Below are 27,621 nucleotides of genomic sequence, written 5' to 3'. Positions count from 1 at the left end.
GCAGATTAGGGCGGTGACCATCAATAATTATAGTAATCAAGTAATCAAAGGATTCTTTTGAGGCTTAGTAAAGTAATCAGCTTTTTTAAAAAGCCAAAAATGAAAAAAAAAATGTACTTCACTGAACTAAAACAACCTTGTAAAAAACACTGCAAAGATCCAAAGCACCGTACTGGAAGAGAAACTAAGGAAGGCCTCGTTTTAAAAGATCTCAAAAAGCAAAGGGCTTCATCATTAAGAGTGACTTGTGATTTGACTGGGACTGAAATTTGGGACCAAAACTACCATCTTTGATGCAGTAAATTATTAAGAACCTTTAGTTTCTGCCCTTCTGTTCATTCTGCTATGGCCATGCAAAAGTGCAGTGCATCGTGCATACCGTGGTGAATTTATCAATATAACCACAGCAACAGCAGTCAGTGCCACAATGTGAAAAGCTCTCCTTTTGCTTTCCGCTGTTGTTGTGTTCCTTATATTAAACACACCATGTAGCACTTTAGCACTTTAGTAAATTACATGAACTGCACTTTTACTGTTGAAACATCACACTTGGCTTCTCGTCCCCCCCTGCGCAGTAAGCTCACTCACTGAAGCCAATCTGAGAGACATTCTTGGTCTGTGAGAAGAGGGCGGGTTTACCAGTTGAATAGGCGGACAAATTTGGCTTCAATTCTATAGAATGGAAGAGAATGTTAACCATGGCGTCCATGTTTTCTGATATCGCTTTGTAGTGGGTAACAGCACAACTCAGCCAGGAAATCAAACTCCAGTCTACCATGTGGCAAACACAGCACACCACACCAGCACGAGGCAAGAGTGTCAGCCAAATGTTGTAAATGCGTGATGGAGAGACATAGTTAGCAGATGGGAATTTGCCAGGACAAATGGCCATCTAATATGGACTTTACATTATGAAAACTTTTATTCTCTCATGCCACAACAGCAGCTGACAACGTCTGGTGAACCTATTGAAAAGAAGGCACACTGCATGTTTTCTAGAATGAACCTAAAAGAACCGGTCCTACTCCTGCTCCTCCTCCTCCTCCTCCTCCTCCCTTTCCCCTGTTTCGCATTTACATTCTGCAGCGGTGTACCTGTGCTTTGGGCACACCGAGGCTGCCGTTCATTCATGCAGCCTGTCTGCGAGCGACCGAGCTGTCTGGAGGAACAAAGCGGCGTGGAGCTTCCGAGCCCGCCTGCCAAACAGGAACCCGCGCCCATATATGGGCAGCGCTATTGTCTCTGAGGCATCGGCTTCCTTTGCCTGAGTCGCCATGGCAACGGCGCCGAACTTCAACTGGCCGACTACAAGCCTCTTCGCGCATAGCTTCAGCTGGCACAATTTAAACCAATCATATCGCAGTCATCTCCGACAGCGGAGAGCAAAAGGGTAAAAAAAATAAAATAATAAAACACCTGCTTCTAGAAGACGAGACAAAAGGAGTAGGCTTTATAATATCTGTGCACAGATGTCAATATAGGAGAACAACAACAAAACAACAACAACAACAGCACAGCGCATTAGAAATGAATATTATTGTATATCCTGTATTTTATTATTGTGTGCTCTTGTTTACACACAGGCCAACATGTGGCAGCAAATTATTACTGTAGCAGAGTTGGAGCCCAGTTCATCAAAAATGCTGTGCTTCATATTTGTTGCAAGCTGAAGACTCCAAGATTAAAAACACACACATGCACATAAATGATAAACAAGGTCAATATTGCTCTCATCCCATTCGCTTGTATTCGATGCAGAAGTTATCAGGATCTGCAAGATTGAGTCACTGCCCCCACCCCTTTACACTCTCTCTCTCTGAGTCACTATCCTCCCCCTTTACACTTTCTCCCGCTTCCCCATGCTTTTCTGGCCTTTCTACCTCTTTCTCTTTCTCCCCCCAATACCTTTCTCCACATCTCCTTCCTGCTTCTCCATCTTCCTCCCCCACACTTTCATTTCTTTTCATCTCGTTCTCATCTTCTGCTGTTCTTCATCATCAGATGCCCCTGGTGAATAAGGGAGTCATAACCTGATGCAATTCTGCTTACACGTGCCCTGCACACGGTCCTGCGGCCGCGCTGGTGTGTGATGTGGTAGAAAACTAGCGTCACGTGACGCCTTCAGCTAATATCTGCTTCATCGGTTAATTATTAATATATCCACATGAGAATACCCTAATAAACACACATCAGCAAGGGTGCTTAGTCCCACTGCTGTAGCCCGTTTTTCTGGTTGTCTTCAATCATGTGATAGTGCCACCAGCATAGGAGGGCAAAGGTGAGTATTTTTTGCTGCATGAAGCCAGCCCTGACATCTTCTTGAACTGCAGCATCACTAAGCATCAGCATCCTCGGAAGGAGAGCGATAGCTGATTGACTGCCCTATTGGTTTGCACAGGTTTAATGATTGGCAGTGTTTTTGCATAATTTACAATGCCTCGTTTCAGTTTGATGTTGAGTTCAGTAGCTTCGATAACACAAACAGCTCATAAAATCATGAACTGCAGAGAGACTTCCCTTCTTTTGAGGTGGAAACGTGATGAATGATGAATGGGCAAATGAGATTGTGTTGGTTTTACCAAAGCAGATCATTTGAAGGCAAAGTCTTCTTTTTCAGATTAATATTTTATAGAAAGCTATTGGTTTGTGTGTGAGTGCCAGTGGATCTGTGTGAGAGGAACAGAGAAAATGAGTGGCTGACACTATGCCTCCTGCAGTGCTAAAAACTCTCAGATGGCACGCTCATGCCTGGAATACGTAAGTAACTTCCCGCGAGCTTAGAACAAACAGAAGCCACTCCTGCCCTGCTTCTGAAACCTGCATGTAGGTACATGTCCAAAAGATTCCTGACAACCCTTTCTAATTGGTGGAGTCACTCATTGTTGACACACGGCAGGTATTTTAGGTAATTTGCATACTTCACAGAAACATAGCACACATGGCCACACATCTTTCTATGATCACCATACTGCATGCCAAGCGGCAGCTAGACGGGTACCAAGCCCCCCAGCATTGAGCTGTGGAATTGCGTTCTCTGAAGTGATGGAGCTTTTGGAGATCTTTGGGATGAGTGGTGGAGCTGGTGTGGTGTTTGTGATCCAGAACTAACTATCCAAAAGATCAGCACCAGGGTAACTCTAGAATGTCTTCCAGATAAACCTTTTGTTATTTTTCCAAAATACTGGCTTCATAAAACATGCAGAAGCTGCCTGAACTCCAGCCCAAAGTTTGAAGAGGTCTCCTCCCAAATCATCACATGCTGATGGCATGGTCTGAACTAGCAAATATTTATGTCATATCTGCCCCAATGTTCTGGCCAACTCTGTTACCTCTGATATAAAACTAAAGAAAGTCTGCAAACAGTTAAAAACAACATGTAAAAAAACATGTGACCTGTACCCAGTAATGTCATTTCCCTTGGCAGGGAACATCTGGAAGGCAGTTAGACAGTATATCAAACCTCTAATCTCATTATTTTGTATAAAACGTCAACAGAATCATAATTACTGGGCAAACCTTTATTTGTGATATTGAGTAAATCTCCCATTCAATTATTAATAAGTGCTGAAAATCCATAAAATTCTGTTTTCAGATGGGTCGTGAGGAATCTAGTTTGAGGTTAGCACATGGAGTTAGCACAAGACACAAAATGGTGGTGAATTGTCAGCTCTGTTAATGGTTTATCTGACTGATGAGTCTAATCTTTCCATACTTGGCAATTCTAGATTAGGCCACCAGCAATGTTCCAACATCCTTCCCAGAAGAACAGAGGCTGGGGGACAAACTCCCTATTAATACCCTAAATTTCAGAAGAAATGGTAAACAAACAGGTGTCTACAAACTTTGGGATATAAGCCGAGTCCTGGACTACAGCATTTCGAAAAGAGGTTTTCCATTGAAAAGAAAATATAGTCCAGGGCTACGCTTAATCCCTGTCTGGGAAACTGGTCCATGGTGTAACATGATCTCCAAACGGGGTTTAGGCTGCTCAGTTAAGCACATGTAGACTAATCTTTTCATTATGAAATTGCTTATGTTATGCAATTCATTGGTTTGATTATGTTTCCAATCAAGCCAGAGTGGATGACAGAGCAATTCGATGTGATGGATGTTATGTAATTACTACATGCATTCCCCAGAACACACACACACACGCACACACGCGCATACTCAGATGCTCATATTTTACCTGATCCAGAAGGAGACTTGCTGTGCCTGGCCAGCACCACACTCCTGGGAGATCCTCTGCTTAAAAGACTTTTCCCATAGGGGGATGATTTCATCAGCCTGCATTCTGTTACACAAGAAGAGCCAGAACGTATAATTAATACATAACCTGACAAAGAGTGATTTTCCACACCACACTTATAATCCATTTTTTATTTATGGAATATATTAGTTAATGAAATCCCCAAAGACATGGTCTGCTACAGTGCCTTCCATCCAGAATCATTGGCGCTGGTTGGTGGAGGGAAAAAATTTATGAGAAAAGGTACAGTAAAAATGTATTTGCAGTTTATCAGATTGATCCTATAGTGAAAAATACATAAAAAAAAAATATCGGTGATGTAAAGTTATTCAAAGGTACTGGTGTCAATTATTGTGACTTTAATGTAAGGGTTAGATCTCCCACAGTTTCAGAGGAGCATCAATGCACTGTAGGATTTCATATTATAGGTGTCGATAACTGTGGAGGGAGCTGTAGCTGTGCTATATTATGCACTTGGGGGGGGGGGGGGGGGGGTGCTGATTCATAGATGCATCTCGATGTGGAGGTGGACGATTCTGAAATGTCAAAAATCAGATTTTCTAAATGTTAATTGATAATGTAATGTTGATGGCACGCAAAAGGCAGAACTCAGAGGTGCGGAAGTGTTGTGTCCGGACTGTCTGTGAAGTGCACATAACAGAGGCATGATGGATGTGCAAAACAATCTGACACCTGGGACCTGAGCATTTTTTCTTTCTTGCTTCCAAACATTTATTGCCAAGGATTTGCATCCATATTCAGCTGTATTGAGAGCCAGAGCTTTCGTGCTATGTTTTGCACTTTGGAGCCGAGATACAGCAGGGTCCTGTCTCGAAGATATTTTACTGACACAGTGATTATGGAATCACTGAGAAAAACAGGTAGGATAGCTGTAACGTGATGTGTGGACATCCTCTGCCACACAATCGAATGTCACTATGTACTGCACCCTTTATCACCGATGAGTGTCAGCTAGTGCCTCATGTGCTCTAAGCAAGAGCAGTGATTGAGAGCCACACGGATGCAGATCTGGCTGAGCTGTTTAAAGACTGTAGCAGAGGAACGGCACTAATGATCACTAATAAAGATCTAGTCTTAGTTACTGATAAGCTTCAACATGGCTGTTGCTGGTGCTGAATTGGGTAAGTTCTTACAAGCTACGGTAAAGGAGGGCAAGCCCTACTGCAGAACCCTCCAGTTGACTTGCCCCATGGCTTCCATTTGATTAATTAATAAATGATACTGGAAGTGAATTCATTGTGGATCATTAAAAATACTCTTGCTTTAAAAGTACCAAGAAGAGTCACACAGTGAGAAACAAAAAAATGATCTATAGGAAATAATATACTACCTCGCAATGTGATTGGCTAAGAGGCATTCTACAAGTGGCAATATTTCACAATAACGGCACTCTGAACACATCACTGTAACTGTATCGCCTGTAACCTAGCACTGACATTTCTGGCCATTAAAACGTAATAGCCAAGCGTAAAAAGTCACGGGTAATGGCCTGTTGGAAAGAACAAGCTTTGAATGAACTAATACCGTGTCTTAACATGAGCTGTCTGAGCGAGCGACAACGGCAAGCTCAAATGCTCCCATTTCCAACAAGGTCTGTCCACCTTAACACAAACACTGAGGTGAATTCAGACCTCACGGAAATCTAAGAACTAGGGTATAGTCCCAATGCTTGAGCTCATGCCGTTAAGAGAGCTGATCTACTTGGCTTTTGGCCTTTTTTAGTGTAAATCGGTGCTAATATTACGCAACGTTTGGTGTAGTACACATATAGTTTTCTGTTTATTGTAAGTTCTTGATAACTTCCATGTTTGATCACTCAATTGCTCACTAGGGTTGGGTGGTATCAACTTTTTCATAACATCGTACCATCTTAAACTTGGAGCAGGGAGTACCGTAAGCTGCGCAAGTAGCACAGGAGGTTCTACATTTACATTTCTGTTCTGCGTTACTTTAAAATCGTAAAATTATCAAATACAAAATTCTGTTTGCTCACAGGGTCATGGACTAAGCGAACACTCCACACATTTTTAAATCAATCATTTAATAAATGTTAAACAGTCAGTCTGACAATTCGCACATAGTCCCCAATTCGCAACAACGGCCACCCCAACATCGGCCACTTTCACGTAGTGCGCTCTCTCTCTTTGCCGATCGCTTGGATGAAATTCCAAAAACATAAGCTCTCCCCTTCGAAAGGTTAGCCTTAGCTTAATTAGCATGGTAGCATTCTGTTCCCAACTTCCAAACGTTTAGACGGGGATGACTCAGATCGAGACTTGCGACTTCTGTTGGAAGCACAGTATGATGAAATTAGAGTTCACTAAATTAGTTAGCATTTGCTTAGCTAGCTCGACTACAGATACACGGAGCGTCAGACTGCTCAGTGCAGCTGCTGTGAACTCATAGTTAGCTAGCAGGCTAAACACCACGGCACCGATCGCCACATTCCAGCTAACTGGAGGCTCAAATCCAACATGTTTACATGATACAGCTGAGAGCGCATGAATAGTCTTAGGGGTGTTTTCGACCCTTTTCAGGCACATTGAGTAGACTGGTTCATGCAGATTTGCTTCCTCTCCTTTTTTTTTTTAGTCAAACTTGTAATTACGATGGGCTTGTTTTTTTCCCCAATCAGTGAGCTCGCACAGCGCCCCCATCCTGTGGCCATTTTTAATGGGCATGAATGAGCTTATTAGGCCGTGTACACAGAACAGAAATCTGACACATCAGACTGGTGGTGATTTTGGAATATAATGCTCATTTGGAGATATTGTCAAATGTGGTATACGGTATTACCCGTTTCTCACATTCTGGATTTCTACATGTTATATTTCTCATTAATGAATCATCTATAGCTCGATTCACCATTTTGGACACATCTAAACATTTCTTTTATTATTATTATTATTATTATTATTATTATTACAGCTTCCTGTTAGATATTTGTGAGGTGTAGAGTAGCAGCAAGTGACTCCAAACATTTGGAAGGTTGTACAGGTTTTTTATCTTCACTGCGGCCTACATGTCTGCTGCTGCCGGTGCACTGCCTTGACCATGGAAGTTTGATTAATCCAATCCCCTGGAAGTATGTTTGAAGAATTTTACGGTGAGACTGCAGTGCACGGGTGTAATCCTCAGCCTGGGGACTAATTTAATCCCTCATTTGAGGAAAAACAACTCCTTGTTGAAGGAGATTTACTTGATCCCTGAAGAGCCTGATCAAAAAGAGTTGAATTCCTAATACGGAGAAGCATCGTTTTAAACAGACTCCTAATCCTGCAGGATCTAAAAGGTGAAGGCTGAGTCACTACTCAGTACATTAACAGCACCAAACAGTAACTCTGGTAACTGCTTGTTATTTATTTAAATTCCTTTATTTTCTGGGTTTGTTTATTGCACCCGGTTTGTTTTTCCCACTTGGCTTTCTGCAGCTATCACTTTGGGGAAGTAATGAATTCAGATGAGAACGCATTAAGTTTCTGACACCGTGTAAGACAGCAAATGTCACAGTCAATTAGGAGGGAAAGCTTGAAGGGCATGGAGTTACACGCATCTCCCAGAACGTACTGCAGACTTCTGTTTTAACCCTCTGCTGACCTGCATGTCTTAACTGTCTTAATGCATCGCGCCAGTACATGTGAGGCCACTGTCACGTCTCAAAGGATCCTCGTTCTGATATTTAGCGCAGCCGCTGGTCGAGATACCCCTGCAGTTTCCAGCGTGAAGCGCTGTGCTTCATTAAGGAAAAGAAATTGCAGAACTTCAGACAGTCCAGCGGACAAAAGTGCAATAAGATGCAAGCGCCATCATGCTGTAACCGGTTGCTGTTTGGCCAGAGCAAAATAAGATTCCTGTAGGGAAATAATCATCTTTGTGGGCTGCCATTTTGGCTCCATCAGTCTTGCCATCGGCATGCTTCATATGTTCCTCGCGTTCCTGATCATCAAAGCTCATTAGATGCGCACGTAGCCCCATGCTAATGCCTTTTTAATTAACTTTCCCTTTATGATTGACTTCCTCCCTTTCCTCCAGCTCCCCACAATAAAGCGCCTGAGTGGCTAAAACGGAGTAGCGGCAGACGTCAGAGTGGAAGGCTGGATGAGTCGGTTGAGTAACCACAACGTGCTCTCCAGATTTGATTAAGCGCGCAGGGTGCAGTGCATGCTCTTTTGTTTTACTTTGTTCAGCTGCAGAGGACTGTGGGATAGTGGAGGACTGGAGGTGAAGAAAGGTGAGAAGAAGACAATGAACATCCGTCCTGCTCTCACACTGCAACAACGATCCTGCCGGTACGCCGCAGAGCACAGGGGGGAGGGCACAGGCACTGAGGGAGAGGGCTGAGTGAGTGAGCGAGTGACTGCTCAAATTTGAAGCTGTTAAGCTCAGAAGAAAGAGGAATGATCCAGAAAAGACCTCTGGGAGGAAGAAGTGGGTATTGAGGTAGAGTGGAGAGAGTGGGGGAAGTGGCAGGTATTTGGAAGTTGTCTAATCCGTTCACCTTATTTCACCACGGCCACTTTACAGAGTTCCTTCCACTTTTATGTTAGAATTCACAGCCATTTTCAATCAAGCGGTGGTATTTATGGTCGTATTATATTTAAAGTGAATGCAGTCTGAAGAACCCGACATTACAACAGGCTATTTAATGTTATCTAGAACTATTTATATAAAGCCCGCTAACTTCTAAAGAAGATGACCTGCATCTATTGTTGAAGGTGCTACATTTAAAACATCCATCCAAACGTCCATACGTCTGCTCTTAACGAATTGTGGAGGGGACACACAACAACCAACACCAGAACATCCTTACCCAGAGAAATGGCTCGGTTATGAAGCTCTGGTGAAGCATATGTGGCGGATGCTTTTGAGGCTGTCAAAGCTACGAGCCTCCCATGAACCCGTTGCATCTAAACCGAACCATTGCTCTGGGTATGGATGTTCTTGGGTTGGTTTCCCCTCCACAAATTGGTAAGAGCAGACGAAAACCTTCAACCTCTTCTTTCGAAGGCAGATCGTTTTAAGGTGCTCCACAACACTCCAATCTTTTTTGTCTAGTGTTCATAACACTGTTGTTCGCACAGCATACTATACTACTCACTGTATGCTTATAATCACTGTGGTTGCAATCTAAGGCTACGTTCAGACTGCCAGCTCAAATCTGATTTCTAGATTGTATCCAGATTGATTTTTGAACCAAACCACAGGATCTAAACCACGGTCTGAAATGCATTTACAGTTAATTACAATTGATTACAATTGATTACTACGCTCTGTCCACTCAAATCACTCAAAGTTCATTTAAAGTTTTTTTTGTTTTTTTCCTTCACTCAATGCGACCTACACCGCCCACGTCAAATTCAGAGAGATCTTAATCTCTACTGCTTCTGCTTATTTATATTTACATTTAAGACATTTAGCAGACGCTCTTATCCAGAGCGACTTACAAAAGTGCTTTGCTATTTACCCAAGAAAAACCTCAGCTAGTTTGAATAGGCTAAAAATTCAAAGATACCTCTAAGCTTTAGACATTACTAAACACAAGTCAATAAGGTGACCTTAGTACTCTGCTATTCGCCCAAGTATTCTCGGAAGAGGTGGGTCTTCAGTCTGCGTTTGAAGACAGCGAGTGACTCTGCTGTTCAGACACCCAGAGGTAGCTCGTTCCACCACTTTGGAGAAGGACAGAAAAAAGCCTGGACGCTTGTCTTCCGTGAATTTTGAGGGATGGCGGGTCGAGCCGAGCCGTACTTGAAGCTTGAAGGGCTCTTGGTGCAGATCAGCTTTTGACCATTGCCATCAAGTACGGAGGGACTGGTCCTTTCTTGGCTTTATAGGCCAGCGTCAGGGTTTGGAATTCTGATGCGGGCAGCAGCTATAGAGAACGCAACAGTGGAGTGACATGGCCGAATGTAGGAACATTGAAGACGACCTGTGCCGCTGCGTTTTGGATAAGTTGCAGGGGCCTGATGGTGCACAGAGGAAGACCAGCCAGAAGAGAGTTGCAGTAGTCAAGTCTTGAAGTGAAGAGAGACTGAATGAGCACCTGGGTGACCTCTCTAGAGAGGAAGGGTCGAATTCTCCGGATGTTGTACAGGAGAAATCTGCATGACAGAGTTACGTTTGCGACATGACTTGAGAACGATAAATGCTTACGAAAGCAGCTCGTTGCAACCCATGCAGACGGTCATCTCACCAGATCTGAGAAACAAATTTGATTTTTCCGTAGTCTGAACACTAGTCTGTTCTACACAAAACAAAGAAAGACGCCTTTCCCAAGACTCTGGATCCAACCCTAATCAACCCCCTCCCTGATCTGACTAATTACTGCCTTCAGATGGTCTTGATTGGCTGAAAGCTGGTATGTTAGATGTGGAAAGATAGATGATAGCTGTGTTTTTTGTTTGTTTATTTAAATCAGGGTCCTGTACGGAGCATTGTTCTTACGGAAACGCAGGTCAGTTCAGCAGTGTGATCCGTTCAGACTAACGTCAGTTAAAAACATATTAAAAGGTAAGGTGGACAAAAACTGACCAAACACATTTCAGCAGTAAACCGGACTTGGACCTAATTGTACCTGCTGTGTGAACCTAGCTAATGTCAAAAGTAATATAGTCATATTACTTTTTTATATTAATAAATATAAATATAAAAAATGTTTACCTGCAGACTGAACAAATGGTGAAAGAAAATACTGATATATCAAAGTATTGTGATATTACGTTTTGCAATACTGTTTCGCCTCTTTAAAACAAAGTAATTAATTAAATAAAAAATGTAATGGATAAATTGGTTGTTGACAGCGGTTAATTTAGTGTGCTGTTTAAACCCTGATTGGTAGATGTTAGTCTTCAGATCTCACTGTTCTGATTGCATTAAAAGTCAACTTTTCTTTTACTCAGATGCAGATTTTATGCAGATGACAGTTTTCCTAAAATTTGATTTGAATAAAATAATAATAATAATAATAATAATAATAATAATAATAATATATTTATGTATAATAACTCCTGTATTGTGTATCATACTGGCTGGTTCTTGTCAATACACATTTGTAGACTGAGCACACCTTGACATGGATTAGTGTAGATAGTCAAACAGTGCAAGTTTCGTTTCATCAAAAAGCCCCTAACTCCACACACACACTTCCATAAACTAGGACAGCTGCCCATCAGTGCGCTCCCATCAGCAAGCCAGGAGGAGCTGGAGCAGCAGCTTGGCTTTGTTTCTCCACACATTCACACATGCACGCACACCAGGTCCACATGCTGCTGCTCATTTTCCTGACCTGTCAAAAAAAATAATAAGAACAGCGGAGAGGACAGTAGCGGTAGATTTGTTGGAGCTCAGAGTCTATTGAAAGAGAGAAGCCTCAGCTTTGTGTCACCCAGCACATGTGGGCTAAGATGAAGGCCGGGTTAATGGATCTACACATGAGTGTAACACACGACTTGGAGTGAGAACTAATTGGAACAAGGTTTTCATTCGCTTGCTGAGGGTGACAGTGTGGGCGCAGAGGAGGGCATGAACAAGCCCGCAAGAAAAAGAGAAAAGGGGGGACAAAGAGATCAGACAGGGGTAGAGGGAGGCTTTAACCCACACACACAGCCTCCGCTGATGAGCTCCAAGTGTGCTTGAAGTGGAAGGAGGGGCTTTTCTGAAACTAAGCCAAAGTGAACGGCCAGAGAAGGCTCAGATGGGTTTTTATTAACAGAGAACTCTTATTCAGGGCCAGAAACAGAGATTATGAAACATGCCAATTCCCCTCACCGCTCTCGTCCAGCAGGAAATCGTCCTGGTAGCGGAACTTCTCAGGGCCGCACGCGATGAAGATGTCCTCGTCGCCAAAGAAGTCCTGAAGGCAGGTGACCTATAGCGAGAAAAACATGAATTTACATCAAATGCACACAACAGAACTCATACCAGACAGATTCTTTAAACACATACGCTATATGGACAAAAGTATTGGGACACCTGTTCATTGATTCATTGATTCATTGTATCCTGCTTTTGTTGGAGTAACTGTCACTACTGTCAAGGGAAGGCTTTCTGCTAGATTCTGGAGCATTGTTGAATGATGCACTCCACCTCATCCCCAAGTGCCCAACCCATCCCAAACGTACTGAATGGAGCACAATCATTCCCTCTAGCCAAAACCTGGCATTAGGCATGGTACCAACAGGTTCATGTTTATCTGCTCCAGAGTTCTATTCTATTGGCAAGACTTATCTACAGGGACTAGACAAGCTGTGTGTGTGTGTGTGTGTTCATTTGCACAGCAATAGGTGCGACTCAAAAACAACTGTATCCTTTAGAAGGGGTGTCCACAAACATATAGCGTAGACCAAGACTGAAGGCAAAAGAACAGTGCATCCTGTGAGGTAACCAGTCTTCACTGATAGTGTTGGTGCTGTGAACTGCAAAGCCTTGACTAGATCTATATCTAAGCGCTTGCAAGGGGGTTGCACGGCTTTGCCTGGCGCCCCACGCTGCACACCCACTTAAACAAACGCTGCAGGCAACACACATGCCCACAGCCTTTGGGGGAGACAGAGAAAGTTAACAGAGAGCTAACATAAACCGGAACGCATGTCTAGACGTATGCGCCACTTTAACCATGACTGAAATGAAGCAGAACTAGAAACATTGCAAAACAAAACAAAATATGGCATTAAGTTGTATAAATACTGTCAGCTGATACAGTATATCACTTTATATCAGTAAATATACATGTATATCAGTAAAACATTTAATAATAAAATTTAGTCTAGTGAGGGATAGTTATATACTCTCACAGCAGAAACTCAGCAGACTACCTTAAATAGTGTAACACGGGGGGTGTATTACTGTTATACAGGTGGTTCCTCCCACTGGGGTCCTCAGTGATACAGATATCTAAGGTTTTACCCTGCACTCCTACTAAAGTCCTTCAAGGCAATGGTTTTTAGGTAGAATTCTAATGCATAGTTCTTTTCCATGGTTAAATGGTTCTTCTATATGCTGGAAAACCTTCGTAGATGTCCCTCTTCTAAAATAGTTCTATTCAGCATCAAAAAAGGTTCAGCTTTTATGAAAGAACCAGCACTGTATCTGCTGGGAGTGTATGGTCCCTCAAAATAACAGTTGGTAATTAATGGCATGTGAAAGTTGTGTGATTGGCAGCATTGCTGCCTGATAGAACAATGGGTTGTCAACATCCGGCAATACCAGTCAGGCCCTAATGAAAACCAACCTCAGCAACAGCACTGCGCATGATACCCCTGTACCAGCACATGCCACTACCATGTCGATGCCCCTGCAGTATTAAGAATACCGAATTTCCCAGCCAAGTAATATCTTTTTGTACCTGTGGTCTGAACCTGACCAGTGCTGAGATGGTAGCCACAGCTTGCAATTATGCACCTATTTAATGCAACTCTAATGCAGATGCAGCTCATAAAGCGGACAAAGTGGAAGTAAAAGCGGAAGCTGCTTCTCATAAAGTGTGTGCTGAAGTAGACTGTGGAGATTTCATAACACTCTTCATTTTAATCTCAGAAACCAGCCGAATGCAACACCTTTCAATTTCCACGCCTGCAACGGCTTCAGACAAGCAACGTGACTTTAAAGAAGCATAGTGGAAGTGATGCAGCGGTAGTTATCGTTATCCACGGTCAATTTTACGCAGCATGAGGACGTCTTTCTCTTTTAATAGAGCAAAGTTAAAACGGAGCAGTTGGTTTTAAGTGACTCATTAGAACTGGCCTGAAGGTACAGTTTTAAACAGAGAGCTTAATGATCAAAGAAGAATACATTATAGAGGAGAAAAGTGCCACCCTCGCTGCATGAGGCCGAGAATAAACAGAATGAGGGAGGTATCTCGGCTGCGACGGACTGCCAAAAGGCACCAGAATCCTGCTGTAATGTCTTTTTAAGGTGATTCACAGCACAGCAGCTCTCTTCATTACTGCTGATCGCCTTTGACACAGGAGAGTTTAAGCCAGCGATGGAGGCTTCTCTTGCTCTTCCTATCTGTCTCTCTCTCTCTCTCTCTCACTCACTCACTCACTCACTTTCTCACGTCTCTTTCTTTCCCTTCCCGTGGTTGCCTTCAGGGACGCTGCTGGGTGAACTCCATTTTACAGCTCACTAATTACAAACAATGAAAGGAGCGGTAAACAAGTTCTGCATGGCAAACGAAACCCCATTCGGAGCAATCGGTACAGGCTTGCGTAACCGGCTAAGTCCCACGAGGTGGACAGGACAGGCCGTTTCAGGGAATGAGGAAATTATTCTTGTTTCATAATCTATTGAGCCCCCCCCCCCCCTCCTCATCATCATCCCCCTAAACTCAAATGAGTTTACCATGAGGGAGACGGTCCGAAAGCAATGCAGTCGTTTCTTCTAATGAAGACGAGGCCCTGTGTTTACTCGCGTGTCACAGTGGAAAGTGAGGAGCCATTATTTGCTCTGGTTATCTGGCCAACTAAAACGCAGATAAGACTGAGGCTATAGCATTCAGGCGAGCAAGCAAGAGTTGAACTGAGGCCTGTATACTGGTGGCCTTGCAATATCTCAAAGGCTTTTCTTTAAGAGAGCAGTAAAAGCACCAGACATTTCAAACAAATGAGGTAAGGTTTGTAAAGCAGAAGTAAGAATTCAAAGAATGGTGTGGTGTGGTGTACTGCTATGCAGTATGCTTTTAATATTTTCTCATGGTCATATCCAATCATCAAACCCCATTTTTAAGGGTTTCTCTAAAATACCATTTAAAATCTGCAGCAACCTTTTTTAATGTCTGAATGTTTACGAAGACAAGACCACTACTAGAATGTCCAGAATTAAATAGTCTTAAATATAAAAGGTCCCAGAAGGGAACCACCAGAAGGTCTTAAAGAAACTATTAATACATTGCTTTAAAACACAGATTTCCAATAGTTTTCTACTATTATTTTTCCCTCATGCAGTTTCTGACACTTCAGTCAACAACATTATGACCACCAGCCTAATATGAGAGTAACTGTTCCGGTGGCTTTTTCCAACGGACCCAGTTTGACACAGAATACTAACAAACCGCTTTCTTAGCAAGGTTAGTTAACTGTACTTGGGGCCCCAGAACCCTTCAATTCATTGTTCCAAGGTCCAGTTCTGACACTTGCATGCCCATTGCCGGTGCTTTCGATAGGTAATGACGATTTTCCTCTCATTACCAATGAACATTTCTGAGAAATGGGCCAGAGTAGCCTTTTTTGTTGGTTTGCTGCAGAGGAGACAATTGACCCTTCAATTGTCCTCCACGAGCCTTTTGGGGTTTGTCTCTTCTCAAATCAGTTGGTAGGTACTCCTGGGACTGGGAGCACTCTAAAAGCCTTGCCATTTCAGAGATGTTCTCCCACTGCCCCTGTACATCGTATGCTAAATTTGGCAGACGCTGTTGTTATAAGACAATCAACTTTACTAATTGCATCTATAAGGTAAACATGTTTTGGTCATCAGTGTAGATATAAGGTTAGGGTCAGGGTTAGGTCTGGGTTTTCATTATATGGGCACACTGACGGAATACTCTAGCATACTTCAAGAACCGATTGCCAAGGACAAGTAAGACACTATACTTACTAAAAATCACTCTATGAATGGTTGCAATCTATGAATGGTTGCGTCAACAAATTCAGTTCTTTTCCTCAGTACAGGAAAAATGTCTTAATCATTATCCATGATAAGCGACCTTATTCCACAGATAGGGATTAGCTTGCAAAAAAAAGGGATATGAAAAGGAAAGAGAGATATTGGGGGGGTGGGGCTGTGGGGGGGTAGAACTTCGAGACACCAAAGCAAGCGTTTTGGCCTGCTGGAGAAGGCTCGCTTTCCCTCAGACACAAAAAGGAGCTTTGATGTCTCAAACGAATGTAAAACGAGTCCAGTTATGCAACACACACATTCAGAAGTTCTCCGTCACTCCAAGTGGAGCGCAGGAAAGGATTGAGCTGGCACACACGACTATGGGGAGCTATCAAAAAGAAAAAGGACAAGTGAATTTAACATGAGGATGGTTTTAAAGCTGGTGGTTTATTAGTGATGAGGCCACACTAGACTTGTCTTGTCACTTATGTAATTGGAGCTTGAAAGTCAATGAATGAACACCAGCTGGGGAGACTGGCATGGAAAACTGCAGATACTGGAAAACATGAATCGAGACTTATGTATATGACGGTTCTGCTTGAGGATCTTTTGTTTGCCGTTCCTATTGATTTGAATCATGTTTTTTCATTTTGACAGAACACTGATCCAAGACTCCCTTGCTAGGCAGACTCTGTACTGGCCAGGCTTCTGGTACTTAAATTCCTATGAGCAGACAGGCAACGGGGTGCAGTAAATGCAGTAACACTGCCATCTAGAGGAGAGGACATGAACCATTATAGGGGTGCAAGTCTGTGTGATGAAGAATTCTCACAGTACATAAAGCAACTTCCTGAAGTCATTTTTGACCCTGATAACCCACCTAATATTTAATAGGTCCCTCTTGTGCCACCTCAACAGATCTGACCATTCAAAGCATGGACTCCACAAGACCTCTGAAGGCCTCCTGTAGTATCTGGCACCAAGACGTTAGCAGCGGATTCATAAAGTCCTGCAAGTTTTGAGGTGGGGTCTCCATGAACATTGTCCTTCATTGGACCCCTTTTGGTAGGTACTGACCACAGCATTTCAGTTACTTGCCAGAAGACTTGCCTGATGCTTTGGAGATGTTCTGACCTATTTTTTTTTTTAAGTCTGCTGTCACTCTTCTGAGAGTGAGAGAGTTGTTCCCAGGATCCACTAGATGGCAGTGTTTACTTGCATTTTAAGGCTCTTCGGGTGGCTGCAGTACGCCACTTCTGTCAACACCATCTTGGTCTACAGATCCTAGACTTGTAACCTCTCTACATAATGACACAAGTCTACAGTGTGATATACAGATAAACATTAGCACCCCCCCCCCACAATTTCCGTATCAGTGCATCCCTAGTTAGCTGTGAGGCTTGGACATAAACATAAAGCAACCCTGAGGAGCTGACATGCTGGCTATGCTGTAAACAGGCCGATTTGTGCCTGTATTTATGAAGACAGTAATGACAGGTCTTAGGCTGTCAGACCGTACAGTTCTGGGACAATAATAACCTGTTGTGGTATTGGGTTTGACAGAAGTGTGTGTATATGAGTGTGTTTGCCTGTCTTTGGACAAAGCGAACATGTTTAAAAGTGCTGACAGTTACTGAACAAAGCATGCTGGAGATAGACACAGCCATGTACTCAGAAAGCAGTGCATGTCTCATGCTCTTGTTCCAACTAGTTTAACTACTTACTAGTTACATTGTCCTGCATTGTTGTTTGTTTCAGCTAGGGTCCATTTGTAACCTTACAGTAATAAACGTTTAGGCTTTTTATAATACTATGCCCTTTAAATGGATTTATGTAAATGAGCTCATTCAAAAAGAAGAGGCTAAAATACATGTTTTTAACAATAATTTACATCTGTCAGATCATAACTTGGACAAAACCAACTCTTCCACCCCCCCCCCCCCTCTCCTATTTTCTATTTCCAATTCCCACTTACTAGTTTAGACTCCCATCACACAATGCTACCAGTGCTAGAAAGATGAAGGCTCACATTTGCTTCTAACGAGTTACATGACAAGAGGCATGGCATCGTTTCAAAATGTTGCGAATTAAGGTTGGGCGTGTTAATAGTAACACCGTATACCACAACATTTAAAAAGTATGACAGTCTCTCCAAATAAGGCCGGTATTTCAAAATTTCAATTTGATCATTTTCATACCACAATGGCTTGTTCGTTCATGTGCAATTAAGAAAGCCACAGGGTTGGGGCACTGTGGGAGTGCATACTGTGGTAAGGTCATGCTTTGAAAACAGGTGGGAGAAAAACCAAGACTACCGTAGGGGAGAGTTTAGCGACATGCTGAGTTCGACTGAAAGGGAGAGCAAGCAAACCTGGATGAACCAGTCTACTAAATGTGCCTGAAAACAGTGGAAAAACACGCCTAAGATCATTCACTCGACTCTGTGCTTTATCCTCTAAACATGTGCGATTTGAGCCTCAGTTAGCTGGAACAACTAAGCTACTTTAAGCCTAGATTGCTGGCTACGAGTCCAAACACAGCAAAACAAGGTCTCTCATTTCGTCACTCTCAACACCAATAGCTCGACTTTTGCTCTATCAGACACAAGTTTTAATCATTCAACACTTGATTGTAAAGTGTCCACATTGTTTACTTAGTCTGTGACCCTGTGGCCCCCATCATTTTTCGGTTTTCAAATTTCTCTGTCCTTGGTAATACTGTATACAATATTATATGATAATACTGTAATATTTTGAGATGATATTAAAAAAATGGATACCGCCCAAACCTACTGCTCATACATCATCACTGGACAACTGAACATGCTTAGAAAAGAGCACTGTCAATTCTGTTTCACCAACTAACAGAAGCCTGCACAGACTAGCATTACTGAATGTATGAGGGTGATGGAGGGCCTACCCACCCAGAAAGAGTGAGGCCAATTATGGCTCTCCGACTCCATGCCACAGGTGGCTGTGACATCTCTAAGGATTGAAATGGCAATTTCATGATTATTGAGCCAACTTTTAAACCCATTCTTGGTTAAACCTTAGAAATAGAAAGGTACCAAACTGTCACTGAAGTGAGTACAACTTCAGTACCGTTAGATAATGATTATAATTGTACCATATTCCTTTGCAGTTTTACGTTCATCATGTCCTCACATTTATTTTTATCATTTATATCAGTGTTTTTGTGCCAAAACTGCCACTGGCAAGCAGGCATTTGAATGTGAAAGACACTTCACACTTCACAGTGCAGTGTCACACAGTTGTTGTTGTTATTCTAATGAAACAAATTGATATTGAACTCCTTGAGACATGAATGGTGTTTCTGAATAAGAGTACACACACACACACACTACCACAGTGCACCCTACAACAGAGCACACATACACACTGACATCCCTCTCCCACCCACACACGCCCTCTTATATGCACTCGCGCCCCCTGCAGCGCAGTGAGTAACGAGTGGTGGCAGCACGACCGGCAGGGCCAGAGGGAGAGGAGGTGGAGGGGGCTCCACGTGCAGAGCACAGAAAACCGGAGGGGTCTGAGGGCTGGACACATGCAGCTCAGTGAGTATGTGTGAGGAGGTGTGTGGTTGGGAGGGGGATGTACTGTACTGTACTGTACTGATGTGTTTATGTAAAAAACAGGGGGTTCATGCTTCATGCCTGAGGTGCCTGATAGCGTGAGTATCAAAACTGGCAGCGGGTGTTCTCCTCCAAGCGTTTGACAGAAAATGATCATAGATTTATTATCAAAATGTGCAAACATTCAGCTGTTTGCAACAAACCAATCAAATAAGACCAAATAAAGAGCTCAACACATCTAAAAGAACAAGTGCTTTCTCCAATTTAACACAGAATGACAGTTCTAATGGCTACTCTGGTCTCTAAATTATTCAACCCCTTCATGACAAGTGTCCTTACTACTTAGTAAAGAACCCTTTTGCTGTTATGAGCTTCTGCAAACGTGATGCACAGCCAGACACCAACTTCCGGCAGCAGAATCCTCCAGGACCTCTTCTGAAACTTAGCCTTAGTGGATTTTGAGGTATGTTTGGGATCATTGTCCTGTAGAAAGGCCAAATGATGCCCAAGCTTCAGCTTCCTCACGGATCGTATGACTTTCTCTCCTAGGATTTCCTAATACTTAATTTAATCCATTTCTCTCTCTATACACTTGAATGTGGGGAAACCACTTGTTCTATCAGTTGTATTGAGCTATTTTAACTGCTCTTGTTTGATTGGTTTATTGCAAACAGCTGAAAGTTAGTACATTTTGCTAATAGACCTAATTTGCTAAGGGGGGGCCGAGTTGTGTTGACTGCAACTGTAACTTGAATAACATGTTACCCTTCATCCTTCCAGCACTGGTGGCAGTGTGTGACAGGGAGTCCGAGCTGGTGAGTGGGAATCAAAGAAAAATGAGCTTTATCGTTGCACTGGTAGGCAAAATCTACTTATTAGGCTATTGCCTTATTAAAGCAGCATTATGTGAGAACTGGCATTTTTTGCTAGTGGGCATGTCTTTTACAAACTGCACTTTCCATGTGCATTTGTTGACAAGCTGACAGATACAGAAGCGGCATCTGAAGTGTAAGAAGCATGTAGGCTAAGGCGGTAGAGCAATATTACAGAATTCTCCACAAATATGACCCAAATATGACGTTATGCAGTTCTTGCAAGTGGTCTCATAGCATAGTACGGTAGCAGCATTTCAGGTCTGAAGTGGCAGTGAACGAGATGCTACTCTCCTTGTTACAGTTCAGTGGATCATCATCATGATCTTGGAGCTGTTCATTTAAGGTAAAAAAAAAAGCTACATATTGTTGCTTTAAATGCTTCAAATGACATTATCTCTGATACATGCATTTACTGCAATATACAATGAAGTTATTGTTGTCCATCAGTCCTTGGATGCTTTCCAACAACAGTATTTACAGTAAATCAACTTTAAAACATGTTTATTTATCCACACAACCAGACAACACTTTTGTTTGTTATCAAAAGCAGTAAGTATGATCTAATTCATGATCTAGTTTTTGGCTTTTTGTCATCACTTGTGATCAGCTGTGACCTTCAAGGGTTAGTGGGCTGTCAAACACTGTGAGACAGTCATTTAGACATGCACTCGTAACAGCCGCTGTGCCAGCGGATGCGAACACGTTAAATATTCCTAAAGCAGCGTTCCGAAATAGAGCGAAAGCATCCGCTTTCCCAGCGTGCAGCGTGCCACAGCAAACCTCACTCCGGAACAAATCAAATCCCTCCTTAGGAAGGAGAGCTGCTGTGCTGAAGATGCTTTCTAAAATTGCAATTCATAGGTTGTCTTGTTATTATCCGCAGCTCAGCTAATTCAGCAAGTGTGTGTGTGTGTGGGGGGGGGCTTGCTATTTTTGTCAGATTTAAAAAAAACAACTGCTATAGACTCAGAGAAGTTCCATCTGCGGCAAAACTATCTCTAAAAAAAAGTCCTTCTTGGCCTCGGGGAGAGGAACAGACAGTGAAGGAGAGAGGGAGGTGCAGTCTTAAAGGACAACTCAGAAAACTAATCTTCTTCAGAAAGCATCAGGACTGGGAGTACATATCAGAAGATGTTAGCATATACAAGTCTGTTTTAATGATGCTATGCCACAACACACATGCCTATTTTAGCATCTGATTGGCTAAATCCAGGGCTGTGTAATTGTAAGGTTTATTGTAAGGTTTAAAAAATATATATAATGCACAGTCTATGTCCAAATGACCATCACTCTTCCCTCACTGATGTCCCTTAACAAATGCATGTAACTGCGGAAAGTTTGTGTCAGTTGTGTCGTTTCAATTAAATACGGCAATTTGAGTCAACTTAACCTGACTATATTATATATGACTATATTAAGTTATACTACACCATGATTATTATATTATGCTTAAGAATATGTTGCACACCTGAGCAGTACAACAGCTCCCCGCTTGCCGCAGCTAGGGCAGCCCACCGCTCCAGGGCCATGTTTTCACTGTCCCCTAGTGTGTGCATGCTCACTAGTGCATGTATGGGTGTGTTCACTGCACAGACGGGTTTAAGGTGGAGGTCAAATTCATGTGTGTGCACAGCACAAATGGTAATTGAGTGTTTTTTCCTTCCTGTAGGAAAGGCTGTCATATATTTTTTTTTTACAGTACATGCACACGTGGCATCGCACTGCAGTGATGCATCATCGATTGCATTTTAGCACCCTGTTCTCAGAGGCTGGAAGCTCCAGACTGAAGCTAGGTGGTGTGTAAACAACACTCTGTGATTTTGACAGCTGGCTACAGTGAGAGGGACCAGTATTGATCCCCAGCTCTCTGCCTTTCTGTTGCTCACCTCAGTGTCCCAACATGACTTAACTCACTGTTCTAGCTTAACTGCAGACCCATCTGCTAACAGGCAGAAAGCTAGCTCTGGGGACAGGAACTGGCTGATCTAACGTTTTGGGACCAATAACGAGCTTACGATTTTAATAACGGATAATGAAAAAGCAATTTATGTGGTCACAATTGAAAGAAATGGCTCTACGAATTTTAGTCATTTTTGGTGTCTAAATTGGACTAATTCTCTGTTAAACTGGAGCTACGAGTCTAATGTTGCTAACAAGCATAAGAAGTCATAATCTTTCATGTGCTGTCCTGGTCTTCTCCATGAAGAAAATACCAGATGAATTAAAAACATCAGAAATCGAGTATACGTGCTAGGCTAAATCCCAAGCTAACCAGCTGTATTCTTCAAAATCATTTCCTTCAGGATATCCTGTGATTATTAGCGAAGCACACATCAGAAAGTGGGCTCAGGAATGGCATATTGTGCAAGGAAACCAGACCTGAGAAGTTGAGTGTGTGCTAGACATGGGGAATATATCTTAAAAGATACAGAGATATTTAATTTTTTTTAAATAAGATATAAAAAATGCCATATTCGTAATATCGCACCTGTCACACAGGTTGCCATCTGTGTTGAGCTTAATTCCAATGATAATGTGCATGGGTAGTGGGTGTGGAAATGGCTTGTTTGTCGGAGGGATACATACAACAGACTGGTGAGTCAGTAAAATACCACGAAGAGTGCAGCTGTCTTATGTTCATTATTTAAAAAAATACATTACTTACCCACACTGTTAGATATTTAATATTTCAATATTTAGCATGCCATGTTTTTAGCATTCTAAATAAATACCCCCGTGAGACCATCATAAAAGTAAAATCAGCTTCTATACATTTATGCTGAATAAACCTGTTCTATACCTTAAATAATATGGTTTATTCTTATGTAGTAACAGAGGGTGGAAATCTCTAAATCTGAACATAGGAGGTGCTTGTCTAATACAATATAATACAAGCCATCCATTTTCAGTGCTTTATCTTCATGATTTTTACCCATACCGATGAATCAGGGCTGGGCTGCCGATATCAGTTGAGGCCTACTCTTCACAGCAGAAGGGTGATCAATCATCAACAGGCAGACAAACAGCTAGCAGACAGAAGGAAAGATAGAACTGCCAGTACACAGAGAATGTTCAAAGAGCAAGCAAGGCTCACGAAGACACTGTTGGGTAACACACTATTGACAGACTGCTTGACAAATGCTAGCAGACTGAAAAATGAGACCAATTAACATACATACAACACTCAGCCATGCTGCCACATGATGATCAGCAAACAGGCTGACAGAGAGCAATACCTACATCCCATAGCAATCAATAATAGAATCACGGGTATAATTCAGTTTCCGTCCGTATTAACGGAATGATGCATCGGTCAGTGTGAAGTTGCTCAGTAAAATACTTTAGAGATAAAATGGCATTCTGAAATCTGCAAGAGAATCTATGTGGTTCCTTATTCCAGCGTTTTACTGACACTCACAAAAAGTATTGGCTTCAGTTTGTATGTGGAGCTGTCCATGGTGCTGAACTCCCATTCGTATTGTTGCAGTCTAAATGCAGTCAGGACCAGAGGGGTCATATTCAGAACCACAGCGTACATTTTAGCAATTTTGTTCAAACGGCCTGGACGGCTCTTGTTAAAGAGTCTTGGGGAGGATTTATTTCTACTTTCCGAACACCTCTGGGCACGACAGAAATGGCTGAAATATAATTCACTCTAGGGCTGAACAATTTTGAAAAAAAACTGACATTCCAATATTGTTTTTCTTTTCAGTTTATATTGCAATATTAAAATACACAGGGGGGTTTCACCAGAGTTCACCAGAAGTCAGGGATCCAACATCAGCATATTAATAATGTATTGTGTATATTCAATACTGGAGTCAAATAAATGAATGTTTTGCAGGTATAATGTATGTATGGTCACAGAAAGTCACAAATTGTGAATTTTTCCATTTGTATCCAGCAACATGATCCATTGCATATCCTGCAACGTGACTATTGCGCATGTTCGCATTACGATAACGATGCTGAAACAATATATTGCATCATTTTGCATGTTATGAAAAAGATAAAGGAATGAATGCATTTGCATGCCTGCATTAATTCCAACTCTCTCTCTCTCTCTGTACCTGTAATATGTATATCTATGACTAATTGTTTTGTAATAGCAAATGAAAGAGCAAATGACACTAAAATGACACAAACGAGCAACACAGTTAAGAGCCCTACAGTTACACAGAAGATCTTATTACAATGTAAATGAAGCGTCTCTCTGTCTCGGTCTCGCTCTCTGATTACAATCTACTCAGCCTTGTTCACCTGGCTTTCTCCCATGCTCATAACCACAGGCAACAACAGATACAAGAGCAAGAACACTGGAAAAGTATCTCCACACAGCAACTCAATCAAATAAGGACAAATTACTTTAAATCAATACCTTTCCACATGTGGTGCCACAACAGTCTTCTCAATAGATTCAGTGCTGCGGCGTGCATTGACCACCACCTTTATGGGGCTAGATGGAGTCACTTCTTTTTCAAACTGCCGCTAACACAACGTCAGGCTTGGAGGTCAAGCTAGCGAACTGCTAGTTCCATTGCATCAGCTAACAGACTAGGCCACTCTGGCTAGTATCACTTTAAGTGCAAAGGGAGAGCCATTTTTCCCAAAAGGCGGGCACTCCAGTCGCAGTCCAGACGTACCTGGTCATACACAGCAACGTCAAAATGTTGAAACAAACTAATTGACATGTGGTTATAATATTTTCATGGTGACAATACCTCCACACAATCACACCCCAGCTAGCACATCCAGTAACATTGCATTAGATCTGGCAGCACTTTACATGTCACCCTTCTGGCTGTGTGCTGAGAGGAACCTATCTAGAGGGAGGATATGACTAAATTAGCAGGGGCAGTAAAAATCAAACAAATGAATGAATTAATTAAAGAAAAAAAAGAGACAGCTAATTTGTCACAGTTGATTAGCAGTGCCCGGCCTATTGCTGAAAGGTTTGGAAGGTGAGACAATGATCCTTGATCCAGGAGTATCCACTCTGGCTCGTGTTCCACAGCTTGAATTACCAGGGCAGCAGGTAATCTGCTCTGAGTCCAGGTGAGATTGGGGTAGGGAGAAGCGCAACATGACGCAATAGGGTCAGCTGGCGACATGCTGTGCGACTCGCCAAGCCAACACACTCATACATACATCCCACAACCATGTGGAGACTCACCACCAGCAGGTTTGTGTGTTTGTTTGTGTGTGTGTGTGTGTGTGTGTGTATGTGTGTGTGTATGTGTGTGTGTATGTGTGTGTGTGTGGGCGCACATGTAGGTGTAGGGAATGAACTGACGTAAGGACGTTATAAATTGCACCAATGTCAGCCCACACTTGTATGTGTGTATATGTATGTGTGTGTGTGTGTGTGTGTGGAGGTACAAAATCATGCCATATGAAGCGAGACATCATGCAACTCATAAACGTAGGTGGATGCCTCATCATAAAGGCTGGCTTTCTAAGCAAATGGAAGGCATCAGCCAAAAAGACCAGGCAGATTGTACCACTGCCCACCTCCATCTTCAATATGCTCCCACACATTCCCTCCACACAATGCCCATCTTAGTTTGTGAAAATTAGCTGAAGCCTTCTTAGCACTTTACAAAGACTACCATACCACACTGGCCCATGAATCTAAGGTAATGCTCTGTGTTGCAGGACAGGCAAAGTAGTGTCAAATCTGACAGAGTAATAGAGAATGAGTAAACAGTCAGGCTGGACGGTGGAGCTGTCCGTAGTGCTGAATCCTCATTCCCATTCTTGAGTGCGAACTACTACAGAGGAAATTCTGAACTATGCAGGGCAATGATACTCCAGGACCAGGACTGGCAACATAAGTGCCTAATATGCATATATGCATATGGAAAATGGAAAAATGGAAATGGAAAAAGTAAGCCCACTTGGTGGCCAGTGTACAAGCATTCCAATGCCAGATGCAAATTCAGCCAACATACGCTTGCCCTTATCCTATATGACCAGGTCCACTAGAGTCAGATTTACTAAACTGTGATTACTGATTAGATCTGTTAAAATTCTTTGGTTGCCACTGCATTAGCTAACAATGGATGTCGTAAATCTAGCCCCAGGTAAAAAGACATAAACTTTTAAAAATGTTATCTGCTAGGTAATTGAATGGTCTAGCAGTAACAGTAATATTAAACAACAATGGACTTGTGCAACAGGGCTGCACAGCACAGTTTTGTCACCTTTATCATGACGTTAGCCTTTACAGTATTGATATTGTGGAGGTCTACAAAATAAATATGATCTTAACCAATCACTGGATGTCTTAATGCCCCATAAGCAGCAAAGCATGATCATTCTTAGGTTGTGTTTTAAGTAATCCAACAAATGTACACTCACTGTAGACCAACTCATTCACGCAATTAAATTGAATCTAATCAATCTAATCATCAACCATCAGAATGAGGGAAAATGTGATCTCATGATTGTTGATATGATTTAGACAACAGTAAAAGTCCACATCATTTTCCACTTCCACAGTCAGCCAAGAACAGAAAGCTGAGGCTGCAGTGGGCACTGGCTCACCAAAACTGGACAGTTGATGAATGGGGAAAAAAAAAACATAGCCTGCTCTGATGAATCCTGGTAGAATCAGAATTTGTCATCAACCTCTTGAATCTATGCACCAAATCTGCCTTGTGTCAAAAGTCCAGGATGGCAGGGTTCTTGTAATGGCATGAAGAGGCATGAGGAGCCACAGCCTGTTTTCTGACTATGTGAATCACATCAAGCCCACAATTTAACCCTCTTCTAATGTCCAGCACGCGTCCACGCCACAAAGCAAAAGTCGTCTCTAAGTGGTTTCAACAACACGACCGTGAGTTCAGTGTCCCTCATCTGCCTTTTTGCAGTCACCAGATCTGAGAAACCTAGCTTTAGCATGTGATATGCTGTTAAAAGTGTAAGATCCCTGAGGAACTTTTGGAGGTTCTTCAGTTTGAAACCTCTTATGGTACTTTGAGCAACCTTTAGGGGACCATTTTCTTCTAAGACTCTTTTCCACAGTTTCAAATTGAAAAACCTCCAAAAGTTCCTCAAGGATGTGATACTTCTAACGATGTTGAAAGGGAGATTTGCATGAATCGCATGATGCAATCATGTCAACATGGACCATGGTCTCAAAGGACGTTTCCAACATCTTGTGGAATCCATTCCACGGAGAATTGAGAATGTTTCAAGAGACAAGGGATGCCCTACCCAGTGAGTGCACATAAGAGCCTCAGAAGTAAAACATCTGAAGGCGCTCCTTCAAATGAAGACAATGT

The 27,621-nt window shown here is 42.4% G+C and overlaps 1 protein-coding gene across 2 annotated transcripts in view; it reads right to left on the bottom strand.

Annotated features, from left to right (window-relative positions):
• dclk1a (doublecortin-like kinase 1a) overlaps positions 1 to 27,621 on the bottom strand; it is a 64,804-nt gene that overhangs the window by 23,708 nt on the left and 13,475 nt on the right. Inside the window, exons 4-5 of one of the 2 annotated variants that reach the window (XM_072658746.1) lie at positions 12,038 to 12,137; positions 4,190 to 4,294 (exon numbers count right to left, since the gene is read on the bottom strand). In XM_072658746.1, the coding sequence (XP_072514847.1) occupies positions 4,190 to 4,294; positions 12,038 to 12,137 (205 nt within the window). The remainder of the gene's footprint in view (positions 1 to 4,189; positions 4,295 to 12,037; positions 12,138 to 27,621) is intronic. The other variant, XM_072658747.1, reaches the window with a different exon arrangement.

The sequence above is a fragment of the Salminus brasiliensis genome, chromosome 16 (genome assembly GCF_030463535.1).
Source record: "Salminus brasiliensis chromosome 16, fSalBra1.hap2, whole genome shotgun sequence".
In the NCBI taxonomy this organism is placed as follows: domain Eukaryota; kingdom Metazoa; phylum Chordata; class Actinopteri; order Characiformes; family Bryconidae; genus Salminus; species Salminus brasiliensis.
Note: the sequence above shows the minus strand (reverse complement) of the source record. Positions and strands in the feature narration are given on the sequence as shown.